Here is a 16,836-nt window from a genome sequence, read left to right as displayed (position 1 = left end):
GAAAGTGCCGAGTCTCCCTTCCTCGCGTTCCCTGAGCCCAGAGCGCGGGCTCGGGGCCCTTCGCTCCCTGTGCCCCTGAGTTGGAAGCGGCGAGCGCAGGGGGCGGTGTCGAGGCGGGCGCAGGGGGCGGGGCCGCGGGGGGCGGCGGTGTACTTGCTGCGCAGCGCGCAGCTCAAGGCCGTCCTCGGCTGTCAGCGCGGCGGTGCGGTTCGAGCTCCAAGAGGCCTGCGGTCTGCGTCCACCATGTTGTGCCGGGCGGCGTGCAGGTGAGGCGCCGGGCGGCGTGGCCCCGGCCCTACGGGCGAAGAGGCGCGGGCGGTGACCTCGGCGGGTCGGCGCGGTGGCCGCCGCTGTCCCCCACCGCCTCCCTCTCTGCCTACCCTCTCGCGCCGGCCCCGCGAGGTCCAGGGCACCTTCGGGGACCCGGCGCCGCAGGGCGTGGCGAGAGGCCGGGCCTGAGGGCAAGTGTCCGCTGAGCGCGTCCAGGTGCCGCCGAGGCGCTGGACCGCAGCGTTAGTTTAATGGCAAAGACTGGACAGCGAGGGGGCCAACGACTGGAAGGCCCCCCCAGGGGCGCGGGTCCTTCTAGCCGGGTCTGCGGAGCCGGGCACGCGGCTTAACGGTTGTTGCCCGCGTCAGCCGATCGGGCTGTGTTTGCTGTCTTTCCAGCACAAGCAGGAAGCTGGTGCCGGGTCTGGGGGCTCTGGGCTCCCGGCGGAAGCATAGCCTCCCCGACCTGCCGTACGACTATGGCGCCCTGGAGCCCCACATCAACGCGCAGATCATGCAGCTGCATCACAGCAAGCACCACGCGGCCTACGTGAACAACCTGAATATCGCCGAGGAGAAATATCGGGAGGCGCTGGAGAAGGGTGGGTTCCGGGCGGCCGTACTTCGAGAAACCGGTTACAGGGAACCGTGGCGGCGAGGCGGATCTGCGTAAAGCCCCACCCCTGCTTTCAGCAGGACCGCTGCACGTGTTCGCGCGTTGACTTAGGGAGCAGAATTCACAAGGAGAAGAGCCGTTTCGCGGGGGAACTGAGACAGGCTTGTATTTATTTGCTAATCTTTGGAATTAAGTGAAAGTATAATACGGAGTTGGTATTTGTTTTTTAAAGGAGCTCAGGTGACAAAACCAGTCGTGCGTGGACTTTTTTCGTGTTTTGCATCTGGGGGCGTGTATGGGAGTACTAAGTCTTTTCTGTACAAAATAGCATTACACTTCGAATCTGTTAGTTAATGATAGTGATGTTAGTGGTTTGCACGAGGGAAATAATTGACAGACGTGTTTCCAGGCTATATGTATGGCTGAAACTGCTCAGTTAAAAGTGTATTTTTTTTCTTAAATATGTTTTTATCGAATTTCAGTCCTGTGAAATTTGAGTGAATTTTAGACTGTGACATCTTGTTGAGTGGGGACATCTAGTGGAAAAATGTAGTATTTCAGTCTGTGTGTGAGGTAATAGGTAAACAAAAAGAAGAGGAAGTTACCACATTCTGGAAGATTTACTTGTGATCATCAGAGGGACCGCAAGTACGGTAAAGGAAAAGGTTCAGAGTACGGGAAGAGGTTCTGTGATTTAGGACAAAACAAATGCGGGAAGAATGTGGTAATGGGGAGAGGCTGGGATAAATCCCAATTGTGAAACTGTTTCCTGGATGACAACATCTGACATCCGTGAACCCTTCTCTTCAATATTTTAAAAACAGCTTAATTTCAGTCCTTTTCTTGTGCAGTCAAAGCTTTGCTTGTTTAATGAAAGCCAATGGAAAAAAAGCTTTACTATATTATATTGTACTGTATTGCCTATAAGTTAATGAATGTCTGTAGAGCTTTCTTTTATTTAAAAAATAATTTTTAAAATCATTAAGGAGTTAAATTTTCTTGTTTGAAAATTTGGGAAAAATAACATCATCAATCTTACCGCATTTAAGTAAGGAAAATAACATCATCAGTCTTACCGCATTTAAGTATGTAAATACTTTTCAAACAAAAGTACTTAACTTTTATTGTATTCAACAGAGAAAATTGGCCGTGAAACCAGTGAAAATGTTGAGCTTCAGAAAAGTGTTCTTAAAAGCAGATATTAATCCCCCCAAATTTCTATTAAAATTTTAAAAATGATTAAGTAAACTTTAAGAGATTGTGATTAAACTAGTTCTCAAGAAACATGTTTCTTTCCCATTAGAAATATTTAGTTATTGTTGACTTATTAAAAAACAATATAAAGCCTGCATTTATTTTTAGGGTGATTCTCCAAGAAAAATCAGTAAGGGAAACACTGATCTGTCAGAAAGTTATTTTATAAACATAACAACGACAACAAAAGTTGACATCTTAAACAGAACTCTCAAAGATTATCTGTGTATTCAGATATCATTGGTCCTCTCCGCCTTTCTGAATTGCTAAAACCTGGAGGTTTTATTGTTTCAGAAAGCGACATTTCGTTTTTTTTGTTTTTTTTTTAGAAAGCGACATTTCTTACGTGTGTTCTTGGCATGTGTCCCAACAACAGAAATAGGGAACTTGTATTGCTATTATGTAAGCCGCCCAAGGGCAGAGATCTCAGTGGTTCTCTGTGCCCTTCATTTTGCCTCTTGGTATCTTGAGTCATAAGAACTTAATACTTAACTGAATAAGGGAATTCCCATTTTTCCTAATAGTTCCGTCAGTCTGTAGCTTCTTGAAGGCATCAAGAAAAATATTTTGTTTTGCCTCCATGTTTAGCAAGGTAGTAAAAACAGCTTCAAATATGACATTCTTTTTAAGTATAGAGGTCAGAATTTTCTTTCCGTGGAACTCCGTTCAGCATTCACGAGTGCCTGCTGCACGTGAGGCAGTCTGTTGGCCTCAGGGACACGGCAGTGCACAGAAGTCCTGTCCTCGCTGGAGCCTTCCTCCTAGCGGAGACACGTGAACAAGTCAATATGGAGTGTGCCGGGGCTGAAGTCCTACCGAGAAAAACAAAGTAGGGGAAGTGGTCTGGACGCGGGGCGGGGATTGCCCATCTTATATTGTGGTTAGAGAAGCCTTCTGATGAGGTTGACGTTTCAGTGGAGACTTGAAGGAGAAATGGGGGAATGAACCATGAGACTGTCTCCGGGAAGTGTTCCAGCAAAGCCCTCAATGGTCAGTGGAAGCCCTAAGCCGGGAGCGTGCCAGGCCTGTCGCCTAAGCGCCAGGAGGCCGTGGTGGCCGGAGCTGGGCCAGCAAGGAGGTGCAGAGGGTCGGATGATGGGCACCTCTGTACCGACTGTATGGACTTCGGGTTCACTCTGAGAAGAGCAGCCTGCAGAGGGGTTTGACCAGACGTGTGCCGTGATCAGTGGGGGTCTAGAGAAGCCCTCTGGCCGTTGTGTTGAGAATAGACTGTAGCGGCAGGAGTGGAAGCAGGGGACCAGTGAGAGACAGGGGCACGAGTGCGGGGCGGAGGTGCTGCTGGTGGCACCACAGGCAGGAAGAAGGGGTGAAGTTCTGGGTGTTTTCCGGAGCTGGCTTTGCTGGTGGGTGTGCTGGTGGGCTGATGTGGGGTGTGAGAGGACTAGCGTGAAGAATGACCGCGTCATCAAAGATGTCCTGAGAAAACAGCTGGCACTCACTCAGGTGGGGAAGGCCTTTGGATGAGTAAGTTTGGGATTGAAGATCAGGGGTTCAGTTTTGAACGAGTTGAGTTTTTTGTTAATGTAACGTTGAAGTATTTCCCAGTGAATGGTTGTCTATCTAGAAAATGGGAATTGAGCATTTTCCATGTGGTCTGTATACGGAACCATCTATTTTATAGCATTCCACTATTTTCTGTCTTTGTTCTCTTTTTATTTCATTTACTGAAATCTTTTCTACCCAAGAAACCCGAGTTCTTTGAAGCCCAGGAGTGAATTTTCTACTAGCTTTGCCACCCCTGCTGGCTTCTCACTAGTTGTTTGGTACATTATTAATTGAACTGAAAATCCACTGGGACAAGTATTTTGGGGAAGGTTTTTTTTTGGGTAGAGTCTTGAAATTGTGAAATTTTGGGACCAATAGGGATGTTACAATGGTCCAATTATCTAATGTTTTACAAAGAAAAAGAAAATAGTGTATAGAATGGTCAAAAAAGTAAGAATTTAAAAAAATGTGTTTTTACTTTAACCTTCCAGGTGATGTCACAGCTCAGGTAGCTCTACAGCCTGCAATAAAGTTCAACGGCGGAGGCCACATCAATCATAGCATTTTCTGGACAAATCTGAGCCCTGACGGTGGTGGAGAACCCGCAGGTTGGTTGAGATTGGTGCAACCTTAGCTACGTCTTGTACACGATAGGAATGACTTGATTTTCTTAAGTTACCTTTAATTCTCCCTGAGGTGTCATAATGGCATGTCTTTCACAGCAAGCAGTACAACAGAATTGTAACTTTCAAAGGGACACGTGCAAGAGTGGAGAATACATTCAGGGAATTATGTCGTCAGATTTTATACACACGCGCAGTATCACATACAGTGTCACCTTTCGGTTGAAACGTACTGTACATTAGGGAAAGACTGAGAAACTTCGTTTTTAGGAAAGATGAGTTTTCACCTACTAGCTCTAGGCCCTGGGACAAGATGTTAGCCATCCTGCACCTTACCTTCTTCATCTGTATGCTATGGGGATAATAGGGCTGTTGTAAAAATGAAGTGTTGTTATAGAATAGTGCCTTTTGCTGTTGTTCACTACTCTTCCTAACTGATAGTCGGTTGTCCCAGAAAATTAGGTTTTCCAGGACAACTGCAGGTAACAAGGGAGTACAGAGCCGGTGATCTTGTCCACTGCTTGTTTACTTGACCTCCTGTGGAGCACACAGAGACCCAGAACTTTAATTATCCTCCCCACCCCAGGGGAGGTGTGGGGTGTAAATATAGCTCTCCTCCTTTGTTTCTGCTCTTCTGGCAGGTACCTTAAGTTTCTGTGGCATTTTTTTGTTTTTAATCATGTTCTAGAAGGCATCTTGTGTGCTTGAAATAAGCAGTTTCATTTGGAAGTAAAGATGAATGGGGGAATAAGTATGGGAAGCTGGACAATTCATTTTTTTCTGAGTTAGGTCTTCAGACGTGATTTAATACTTTTGAGGTGTTGTGAGTTACCAGAATACCAGATACACCTGTATTCAGCCAACAGGTTTTGGTACTCTGCCATTTTGTGTTATCTGGTACCGCTTTATTCCACCATTTGTGCTTATAACAGATGATTACTTTTAAGCCAATAAAGTAAGAGAAGTGATATTTTGGGCCTAGTTGACTTAGTTGATGTGCTCAGTCTCGAATTGTATTCTGTATTGCTACAGAATAAAAAGGGTGATAACTCTTAAAGTGTACCCTTAGTTCATTAATAGGCAACATCACTCTTTTTTTTTTTTTTTAAGATGTTGAGGGTAGGAGTTTATTCATTAATTAATTTATTTTTGCTGTGTTGGGTCTTCGTTTCTGTGTGAGGGCTTTTTCTAGTTGTGGCAAGCGGGGGCCACTCTGCATCGCGGTGCGCGGGCCTCTCACTATCGCGGCCTCTCTTGTTGCGGAGCACAGGCTCCAGACGCGCAGGCTCAGTAGTTGTGGCTCACGGGCCCACTTGCTCCGTGGCATGTGGGATCCTCCCAGACTAGGGCTCGAACCCGTGTCCCCTGCATTAGCAGGCAGACTCTCAACCACTGCGCCCCCAGGGAAGCCCCAACATCACTCTTTTTAAAATGATATAATTGAGATAGGAAAGATCTAGGCTGCCTTGGAGAAGAAGCAAATCTCACCCATAACATTTTATTCCCAAATTGAAACATAGAGTAGGTAGGGTAGAAGTCAAAGTAAAATCTTCTGTTCATGGGAAAAAAGAAAGCTAATGAAAAATATTATTTCTTTCCTTATGGAAACAGCACTGTGAGTGAAGAAATCCCTCTAACATGTTTCAGCAACAAACATGTAAATTAAAATTGTGAGATGTTATGACCCTGGTGTCAGGACAGGAATAACACTGTTTTGTAGGCTCACTTGGTCATGTAGTGTTTTCCATGTGTTTCTAGTTGTGTCTGGGGCCATATGACAAGAATATTGGGCTATATTTTATATAATAAAATATTTTATTGTAATTGTTGCCATCTGTTCATTTGTGAGTGGTTTTGGGTTTTTTTTTTTTTTTTAATAGGGGAGTTGCTGGAAGCCATCAAACATGACTTTGGTTCCTTCAAGAACTTTAAGGAGAAGTTGACTGCCGTATCTGTTGGTGTCCAAGGCTCAGGCTGGGGTTGGCTCGGTTTCAGTAAGGAACAGGGACGCTTACAGATTGCTGCTTGTTCTAACCAGGATCCCCTCCAAGGAACAACAGGTTAGGCTTAAGAATTATTACACGTTTATTCGGGAGAGATGGTTCACTATAAAGCATTTACCGTGAAATACGGAAGACTAGCAGTGTTTTTTTTTTTTTTTATTTTTCGGTACGCGGGCCTCTCACTGCTGTGGCCTCTCCCGTTGCGGAGCACAGGCTCCGGACGCGCAGGCTCAGCGGCCATGGTTCACGGGCCCAGCCGCTCCGCGGCATGTGGGATCTTCCCAGACCGGGGCACGAACCCCCATCCCCTGCATCGGCAGGCGGACTCTCAACCACTGTGCCACCAGGGCAGCCCACTAGCAGTGTTTAAACCTACCCTGAGCACGTACTAAATCGAACAGATCTTAGTAGATGATACCCAGAGTCTTGTGGGGGCAAAAATCTTTCCAAGTCCTTGATATTTTATAAAATGAGCACGTGTAGTTTTACAGATACGTTAACAAAACATGTTTTAAACATAAACTCTGCTTCATTTGACAGAGAATTCGTATCAGCCTACATAATAATTATATGCACTAGAATAAAAAACTAAAATTAGATAAACAACATGAAGGAGGAAAAGACACATAGTCTGAGTCTGACTTCAGAGCTTGGACTCTCAACTCCTCTGCTGAGCACCTGTGGTCAAACTGGGACCAGAGCTCAGGTTTCCAGACATCTGCCTTCCTGAGGATTTTTTGGTGTAGGAAAAGATTGGGCTTAGAAGCTGCAGGCTGGGTTCACCAAATCCTTTTTTATGTTGAGCCAGATGGAAGTAGAAGCTCTTTAGGAAATAGTCATAAGGATCCAGCAGTTTGCTGGAACTTTGATGTGAGGTGATACCTTAGCATCAATCAGCAGTAGGTCTCAGCCATATTTTCTACCTCTACACATGTGCGGAGACTTGCTTACGTGACTCACTAACCTGGATATGTTCAGATTAGCCAGAATCTAAACAGCTCTTTAGGGAAAGTGAGATGCCACAGAATTTGGAAAAGCAACCAAAGATGTGTGAGCCCTGAGTGCTCTAAGAGTCAGGTACCTGACCGAGGAGGCTGTGATTGGCAGGTCAGTCCTAGCAACACCTTCTTCTCTCCTGCTTGAAGAAAGCCCATTGGAATAAAGATAAATGAAAGTTATGGTGATTTATCTAGGGGGAAAATCATGTATAAATTTTGTTCCCTTAATTATAAGTTATTAGTGACGCACCTCACAATTGATTTAGACATGCTGGTTGATGCTGGTTTTCCTAGAGGAGCACTTTCAGTTGGAGAGGTTTCTTAAATGAATGTTCTATAGATTTAACTACTTCTTCACACACTTTTCAGAAACTAAATAATGTATCTTTTTCTTAAGCCTTACTCAGTTTTCCTTGTTAACTTAATTTTTATTATGTCTCATAAACGCTCATTTATTTATTTGCAGTAGAGTTGCTTTACAGTGTTGTGTTAATTTCTGCTCTACAGCAAAGTGACTCAGCTATACATGTGTATAATCGTAAACGCTTTGTATTCTCTGTGACTAACATCAGCGCAGGGGAGCAGAGCAGGTTTTCCATAGACTCCTCCAAATGCTCAACACTTTTGGAAGGTCCTCAGCCACACCCACAAAGAGAACACACCCTTCCTGAGACCCCTAGTGAGGACCACTGAGAATTGGCTCTTGGATAAATCTGTTGATATTTTAAGAATAGCTGTTAAAATACTGTGGTTAGTTGATTTTCCCAAGTCTGTTTTAATTACTTTTACTATTTATCGCATTGTCTTCCAAAGAGTAAAGTTTAAAATCTTTTTCTAGGATATTTATTCTTATGCAAATTTCCTATTTACATAAGAAACTGAAAAATGGATGAGACTGTTGTAAAGGGTAGTTTTGTGTGCATAGGATAATTAAAGTTGAAAGCGAGAAGATACAGTGTTGTAGAGTGAAATTCATGGCTTTTGTTTCTTTCCCCTTCTTTCCAATAGGTCTTATTCCCCTGCTGGGAATCGATGTGTGGGAGCATGCTTATTACCTGCAGTATAAAAATGTCAGGCCTGATTATCTGAAAGCCATTTGGAATGTAATCAGCTGGGAGAATGTAGCTGCGAGATACATGGCCTGCAAAAAGTGAAACGTCAGCCTTACACTGAGACCATCAAGCTCTTTATGACTATGTTTGTAGTAGTGCAGAGAACCACGTATACCAGTAAGCTGCTCCATCGTAGTGTTTCTGAGTGTGGCTTATTCAGATATTTGATAAACATAATTTAGTGCTGTGAATAATCTCTTAAAAGCTTGTTATTAGGCAACTGTTTGAAAATGTTAAATGCTTTGTATAATTTAATCTTTTGATTGAACATTTTCTTCAGAGAGCTATAATAGTTAGGAGATTATAATTTTCATCATAAAACCATGAAGGATGTTTCATCCCTATACTGTTGGGGTGTCTAAGGAAGCCCTTCTAATCCTGTTCTATTGCAGTTAAGAAAATCTGGTCTTTTGCCCCATTTGTTTAATAATAAAATACTAAATTTATTTCCCAAGGGAAGTATTCAGTTTTCTATTGAAAATTGCTCTTTTTGTAAGTAATCCTCTGTCCAGTATTACTTCGGGTGGATATCACCCAGTGGTCTTTAGTTACTTATGATCACAGGTTCTACAGGGTTAACACTAACCATTTTGTCATTAAAAATATATATAACTTGATTGCTAATTGCGAATTGCTTTATTATGAGAAGGAAATAGTAGTGCCTCTGAATTTTTCTGTGGACAGAAAAAGACTTTTGTGAAATTTTGTCCTCAAACATAGAAATGTGTGTTGTCTAAGTGCTCAAAGTGGACAAATTAGGGCCTAGTTAATAAAGTCAATGATAGGGATGGGCCACAAATCTGCCGGCCAGACACTTGCCCCTCTTCTTTTGGGCCTGCTCATGAAGTATCCCTCTCAAGAGAACCAGACCTGGGTCAGGGCCTGCGTTGCCAAGTAATGAAAGACACATTGGTTTCAGGATGCAGTCAGAAGCATGCCTCTATGAGGAACATTTGTTTTCAAAGATTTGTTTTTGAGTTATTTCATCCATTTTGATGTTTTTTGTTTCTTCTAGAAAATATACAATCGCTATAGAAGCTTTATATTGTTTTATTGGTTTTTCCCATAAAGGGAAAACCGTATCCCTAATATAGTGACAGGGCAGTCGAGTTCCATTCCTGTTGGGTTTTTGCGAATGGAGCTGTTCAGTGCAGCAGGGTCCTTTCTGTACTTGGCTTCACAGTGTCAGGTGTTCCGTGTTCTTCATCATCTTCTCTCCTTTTTTATCAACTGGACATTTCCTAATATATTTTACAGTTCTGTCACTGAAGATTTCATTTGTTTCTGATCTGACGATTACAGGTAATGCTATTCTGATACCCCACACAGGTTTTACCTTCTATTGGAATATTTTCTCTATGTAGGTTTTTTTCTTAAACCTATTTTAGTAACAGGGTGTTTTCTCAAGTTTATTTTTTCATTAAAAAAAATTTCCCCCTAACTTTATTATCCTATTTTTTTTTCATGGAAAAATGGAGTGACTTAGCAGTTTCAATATTGAAGACTGAAGTTTAAAAAAAAATTTAAATTCAAGGCACTTTTCTTTTAGAATTCAATTAGAAAAGTATTCAGCCTTTCTGAATTGTCGATAGCGTTGATGAGACTAGTGTTAACTGTGTATGTGTGTGTGCTTGTGGATTGAAAACACTTCAGAGACTATGATTGCCATCCTTTCTATACCACAGTAAAATGGCTTTAATGGGGGCACAACTGAGAGCCGTGTGACTGCTGCTTACATATACCCTATACACACATATATATGCCTGGGTATATAAACAAGGCAGCTGTGTGACCGCTGCTTACATATATCCTATACACACATATATATATGCCTATATATTATAAACAAGGCAGTGAACTCTGTAAACAGACCATTGAGAAAATAGGACCTTCTTGAAAGATGGGCTTTTGAAAACAAGTAGTCTTCTAGATCATGAACTAACAAAGATATGCAGAGACTACTGACTTATATAAAGCTTTTGGACTCTCATTAAGCTTTAAGATTAAAAAAAAATTCAATGTTGAAATTTCTATGGGGCTCTATTTTTGCTTTGATTGTATCATGTGAGAACAAGGGAAAGCATACTGTCCTCCACTGCAATTTTGGATTTTAAGAGACTAAGATAACATACAGAGTAGAGATTTTAATCATCCAGCAGAAAATGAGACTCTATAAGATTCTGTTTAGCCCTGTTTTTCATAATAGAAAAGAAACAGAAAAGGTAAAACAACCGTTTCTTCTGGAAAGAGCAAGTACTGTTCACCCAGGAAGGATTTTTGTGACTGAATCAGCAGTGCCTGCTCTAGTCATAGACGTGCTTCGAAAATCGTAGCATGATTGGTGCTGCAGGGGAACAGGATGCAGAACAAATACTGTCTGTGAAATAGTATCTGTTGCTCGAACTGTTGTGTAATAATTAAACTTCGATATTGAGAAGTTACAACTTTATTACACACCTCAGATTCATGATTCTAAAATGAGATTTGAATTTCTGTGGAGTGCCTTTAAAAAGTAACATCAAAATCATAAAATTAAGATTGATGTGTGTCGTCAGTCATATCTAAAACTAGGTATAAATACAAATTTTGTTTCCTGTTTTAATTTCAGGGGAACTACTGTTTGGGAAAGCTGTTCGGTAACTGTTTTATAAATTACTGTCTCTCTTTTTCAGTCATACCCTAATGATCCCAGCAAGCTAATGCCCTGTGTTCTAAGGTACACATGGTACATATTAAAAATCCTGTAAGGTCCTGGAGAGTTTTCATTTAATTACTCATTAAAGAAGCATTTATTTTCATATTGTAAGCGTGAAGCTTTTTGATTATTAATAAAAGAATCTGTTAACCATCAAAGGAGGTCTGTATTAAGTGTGTGTGTCAGAAACATTTATAATCTTGCAATGCTTTATCATTTTTACTGTAGGAAAGGAATAATAACTGATAGGTAGTTGAAATTTTACTCTAAAAACCCAGAAGGCATATGAATTCTGTCTCTGGGAGGAATTCTTTTGTGCATGGTTCTCATGACTGTGGCTCCACCTTCTGGAGGCTCCTAATTTGGAGGGTCTCCATGGTTCATCTAGGGGAGGTGATGGGCGGTTTCCTCTACTTGGAGAATGCATAGCTTTCAAGGCCTGATTTCTACCAGTTCAAGTTTGAGAGGTCTGAAGGTTATTTAAAAACTCAAAGAGCGGAAAACTTTTTTAGTCTGATTCCATTGTTTCTTTGGCAATACATTGGCCTTAAAAACTTTGTGGGTTTCTAACCCATTTGCAGCCAGTTTTACGTGCCAATATCCACAATAAACATCCACAATGAAAATTTTTTACTAGATATACTAATGTAATTTTTTTTCTAACATCTTTATTGGAGTATAATTGCTTTACAGTGGTGTGTTAGTTTCTGCTTTATAACAAAGTGAATCAGCTATACATATACATATATACCCATATCTCCTCCCTCTTGTGTCTCCCTCCCACCCTCCCTATCCCCCCTCTAGGTGGTCACAGAGCACTGAGCTGATCTCCCTGTGCTATGCGGCTGCTTCCCACTAGCTATCTATTTTACGTTTGGTAGTGTATATATAAGTCCATGCCACTCTCTCACTTCATCCCAGCTTACCATTCCCCCTACCCGTGTCCTTAAGTCCATTCTCTACGTCTGTGTCTTTATTCCTGTCCTGCCCCTAGGTTCTTCAGGACCACTTTTTTTTCTTTTCTTTTTTTTTTAGATTTCATATATAAGTGTTAGCGTACGGTATTTGTTTTTCTCTTTGACTTTCTTCACTCTATGACAGACTCTAGGTCCATCCACGTAGATGTGAGTAATTTTTATCCTTGCTTCCTTACCCCGTCAGCGTAAGAGCAGCTACCTTGAGCTAAAGGTAGTTAAAACAATAAGCTCGGGGGTGGCGGGGGGAAGCCCACATCCTTCATCCTTGCTTTGGGGCTGAGACTTGAGCATTTGCTCAAAGCCGTTTTCAGTCTTAACATCTTTTACTGTTTGGGATTTAGAAGTAGTCAGCTTTCCCAGGCTTTCAGGACCCAAATTTCTGAACTGTATTTCCTTTCATTTCTGCTTGCAGACCGGCCAGTTCTTTCCTGAAGGCACGAATGACATCTTGCTAAAGGGGGAGATAAAAGCCAACACACAGGGTCAGTCTGGTTCTTCTCGAACATTCTAGAGCTGCAGTGGCTGTGCCTTTCACGTTACCGCAGGAAGCAGGTTTACCGCATGATCTGCCACTGGGAAACACAGCTTTCCAACTTTTCAGCTCCCGATACCAATTTTCTCACTGGCCACTAAGCCAATGCCACATAGTTTGAATTTATTTATTTATTTATTTTCGGTATGCGGGCCTCTCACTGCTGCGCCACCCCCCCTCCCCGTTGCGGAGCACAGGCTCCGGACGCGCAGGCTCAGCGGCCATGGCTCACGGGCCTAGCCGCTCCGCGGCATGTGGGATCTTCCCGGAGCGGGGCACGAACCCGTGTCCCCTGCATCAGCAGGCGGACTCTCAACCACTGCGCCACCAGAGAACCTTGCCCATTTCTTCTTTTTCCTAGAGAATTCATCTTCTCCAAGTTTACTGGGATGGGGAGTGAAAAATTTTGTGTCTCTATTGTACCCCTTGAATGTATCCCTTCCTCTTAAACTCCCCATTCGCCCAGGACACATCTGAAACCCAGAGAGCCATCTGTCATCTGCTCTGAGTCTCAGATTTAATTCTAATGCAGGCCTCAAGGTTAAAGGGCCTGTTTGCCTCGGTCTCCAACAGCCGTTAAAAGTCAATCCCCATAAAAAGCTTTATTCTTCCCCGGTCCAGAGGAAACCTCAGGATTTTTTTTCTTTTACCCTAAATATATTTGCTCTACACCAGTAGGTGGCAGTATTTCTATACTTTTCTCCCCTCCATGCTCTGCTATAAACAGGACTTATGGGAAAGCAGAGTGGGTTGGAACAGTATTAAGGGTTCCCCTCCCCACCCCAAAGAAACACATTACCTTGTTAGTTTTGTTCATTTGAGAACAGATAATCTTTTACTTTTTAAAGTTTTAAACTTAAAAATTCTTTTTATTTTGAAACCATCTCAAATTTACCTAAAAGTTGCAATTATAGTACAAGGCCCTTAGCTTTTTCAGAATATTTTGAGAGTTAGTTGCTGTTGTGAGGTGCCATCACCACCGAGTACTTTGTATTTCCTGCAGACAAGGGCATTCTCCTGCAAGCTCTAGACGGCCTTCAAAGTCAGAACATTGGCAATTGTGTGTCACTATCCCGTAACCCTCAGATACCGTTCAAGTTTCACTTCTTGTTCCGGCGATGCCCTCTACAGCAGACGGACCCAGTCCAGAATGACCACTGCATTGAGTAATCTTGTTCCCTCCCTTAGAAACTGCCACGGTGTAGTTAGAAGTTCCCTGCATCACAGAGCCTGTGGAAATGGTGATGCAGGGAAGAACACTTCTTTCTTTGTTTGCGAATCTGATCCATATGGATAGAGTATTTAGCCTACATGCAGAGTCTTGTAAAGGCTCCAAACAGGAAGCCTCTAAATTAGCCAGCAGCGAGTTTTTAAGGTATGCCGATTTCAATCAGTTAGCAGTTCTCTTTCTTACTCACAACAAAATAATTCCCTTTAGGCAAGAGCTCAGCCTTCATTTTCCTTTTTTTTTTTTTTTTCCAAATCCTTTGTTCTGATTTATTTAGGTTACCAGGATGCCATATTCAGTTTTCAGACATTTTCACCAACCGCAGTTGAGGACAACCGTGCGTGGGTGTCAACCATGATGTTGCTTTTCGATTTGACTCCCTCCACTTCCTGCCAAGGATTTTCTTTCTACGAGAAGGTAATCAGATTTGTGCAGGTTCTATGTCTCAGTTCTTTTTTCTTTAAATATTTCACTTGTTCCCTCCATCTATTTCTCTTGGGAAAATCCACTATTCTCTAAGATTTAGTGTAATGGTACCTTTTTTTGACACCTTAGGCCAAATTGGTCATTCCCCTGCCCTCTATCTGCCCCTCTCTCGGTCCTGGTACTCGCTGGTCTATATTGTAACAATTTGCTTCTAGATCTCTTCTCTCCACAAGGCTTGGGGTTTATCCAGGGTGGCAATCGGTCTCTATTCATTTTGTATCACTAATGCCTGCGACAGGGCTTGACGTCTAGCAATGGTCAACTTCAACCGCCCTTTCCTTTAGACATTTCTTCTCATATTTTAGTCTAACATTTTTCTCAACGTAGATGACACATGTTTTTAGTTGTGGAAAGTGGAATAGGAAGCATTATCCCATAGGCTGATGACATGGTCTTATTATCAATAACTAGGAGCTGTCTTAATAGACATCTAATTATTGCCAGAGAACATAAGATAGTCTCTTTGAAAATCTAAATTGTCATTTTATTTTTTTTAATTTAATTTTATTTTTTTAAATTTTATTTTAAATTTAATTAATTTATTTATTTTGGGTGCGCTGGGTCATAGTTGCAGCAGGCAGCCTTCTTAGTTGCAGCTCACGAACTCTTAGTTGTGGCATGCATGTGGGATCTAGTTCCCTGACCAGGGATCGAACCCAGGCCCCCTGCATTGGGAGCGCCGGAATCTTAACCACTGTGCCACCAGGGAAGTCCCTAAACTGTCATTTTCAAGGCTTGTTGCTAACGACTCTACATAGCTCAATTGCTTTAAACTTCTTGAAAGTTAAAATGTTTCAAGTCATTTCTGGCTCTTTACTAAGATTTAAAAAAATGGCTACAAACAGTGTTTGGTAAGATTCATTAAAGACACCTGCCTGGTGAGAATTATCGCGCGTGTCCATGGCCTACGACTGGACTTTAAGGGTCCGTTAGTCTGCAGGCTGAAGTAGACCTAGCACTGCCCTCTGGGGAAGACCATGTCTCCTGCTGCCTCTAGGGCTGCCTCCTTGCAGAGTGAACGGCCTTCTGCTGGTGCACATTGTAGTTTATTCTCTAAGCCTCCTCCCCGCAAGCCAGCTGACAGAGTGAAGGGGTACGGACCTGCCTGTACTTTGTAATATGTAATCTGCACTTCAGATAGTTCTCAGAGTAAAACCCCAAACTCTCTGCTGACCAATATTTATAAAAACCAAGAAGTGATATTTATAGGAGTATGTCTGAAGCATCATGCTTGGTACCTCCCATGGAAATCCTTGCCCTCTCACTGTCATTCTCGTCTGCTTCCTCCTCCTTGTTATTATCATGATAAGGGTCACACAATGCACCTGTTCCCTAGGTTTTGCTAGATCCCCTAGCAGTCATTCTTGGACTGGGTGGCCCACTGATGTGCTATCCACACACACCGCATTCGTCTGGTGTTTTGTAGAGCTCCGTTTCCTAAATGGGCGAGCCGTATAAGACAGTGGTTGAGAGCTTGACCTTCGGGGACAGATGTTCCTGATTTGAATCCTCGCTCTAATCCTGGTCGTTCCCCTTGCAGCCTGTGTGACCGCTGGCGAGTTACCTGATCTCTCTCAGTCTCCGTTTCCCCTTCTGCAGCATAGGGTGAGAACACCCTTGACAGGGTGTCGGCACCAATTAAACAAACAATTCACGTGCAGCATTTAGCACAGTGCCTGACCCCTAGTAAGTACTCAACATATTTTCAAAAACTGTTTTAACAGTTATTAACCGCGCATTGGCGTGCTGTCATTGGCCCACATGGGGGTAACATTAAAGACAGAGGTCCCCTGTGCTGTTGCAGTCGGGATTTGCGTGGGGAGCAGATATCCAGGGGAAGATCACTCCCCGAAAGCCTTGGGGTCGGGTGGGCTCCTGGTGGCTTCCAGGAATAGCCAGGAGACCAGCGTGGCTGGAGAGCGAGGGGCTGGGGGCTGGGGGAGTAGTTCACTTAGGCCTATGGCCTCTGGAAGGATACTGGCTTTCACTCTTCATGAGATGGGAGCCAGTGGAGAGTGTGGGTGTGGAAGATGCTGTTCGTTGCATCTCAGTTTTCTCCTCCTTCTTTCCTTCTTCCTTCCTTCCTTCCTTCCTTCTTTCTTTCTTTCTCTTTCTTTCTTTTCTTTCTTTCTCTCTCTCTTCCTTCCTCCCTCCCTTCCTCTCCTTCTTTCTTTCTCTTTCTTTCTTTTCTTTCTTTCTCTCTCTTCCTTCCTCCCTCCCTTCCTCTCCTTCTTTCTTTCTTTCTCCCTCCCTCCCTTCCTTCCCTCTTTCTCTCTCTCTTTCTTTCTTTTTCTTTCTCCCTCCCTCCCTCTCTCTCCCTCCTTCTTTCTCCCTTCCTTCCTTTCTTTCTCTCTCTCTCCTTCCCTCCCTCCCTCTTTCTTTCCTTTAAATAAATTTATTTATTTATATTTTTGGCTGCATTTTGTGTCTTCATTGCTGCAGGTGGGTTTTCTCTAGTTGTGGCGAGTGGGGGTCATTGTGGCGCGCAGGCTTCTCATTGTGGTGGCTTCTCCTGTTGCAAAGCACGGGCTCTAGG

At 43.1% G+C, this 16,836-nt stretch overlaps 1 protein-coding gene across 2 annotated transcripts; it reads left to right on the top strand.

Moving 5' to 3' along the window:
* Positions 1–116: 116 nt before the first annotated feature.
* Positions 117–11,235, top strand: SOD2 (superoxide dismutase 2). 2 transcript variants are annotated; one of them, XM_024747894.1, is made up of 5 exons: positions 117–266; positions 670–872; positions 4,138–4,254; positions 6,150–6,329; positions 8,279–11,235. In XM_024747894.1, exons 1-5 carry the CDS (start codon positions 244–246, stop codon positions 8,422–8,424), a joined length of 669 nt encoding a protein of 222 aa, XP_024603662.1. In that variant the 5' UTR covers positions 117–243; the 3' UTR covers positions 8,425–11,235. The 2 variants fall into 2 exon arrangements, with proteins under 2 accessions (XP_024603662.1, XP_024603661.1); XM_024747893.1 differs by having other exon boundaries at positions 161–266; positions 640–872.
* Positions 11,236–16,836: the final 5,601 nt, after the last annotated feature.

This window comes from Neophocaena asiaeorientalis, unplaced genomic scaffold (assembly GCF_003031525.2).
Source record: "Neophocaena asiaeorientalis asiaeorientalis breed wild unplaced genomic scaffold, Neophocaena_asiaeorientalis_V1.1 scaffold123, whole genome shotgun sequence".
Classification (NCBI taxonomy): domain Eukaryota; kingdom Metazoa; phylum Chordata; class Mammalia; order Artiodactyla; family Phocoenidae; genus Neophocaena; species Neophocaena asiaeorientalis.
This window is presented reverse-complemented; position numbering and strand designations above follow the sequence as displayed.

Excerpts from the sequence above, each read along its gene's own strand:
- SOD2 (XM_024747893.1), top strand. The coding sequence starts at position 244 with ATGTTGTGCCGGGCGGCGTGCAG. Across the intron at positions 267-639 it reads TTGTGCCGGGCGGCGTGCAG|CCGATCGGGCTGTGTTTGCT; the intron begins GTGAGGCGCCGG and ends TGCCCGCGTCAG. Across the intron at positions 873-4,137 it reads TCGGGAGGCGCTGGAGAAGG|GTGATGTCACAGCTCAGGTA; the intron begins GTGGGTTCCGGG and ends TTAACCTTCCAG.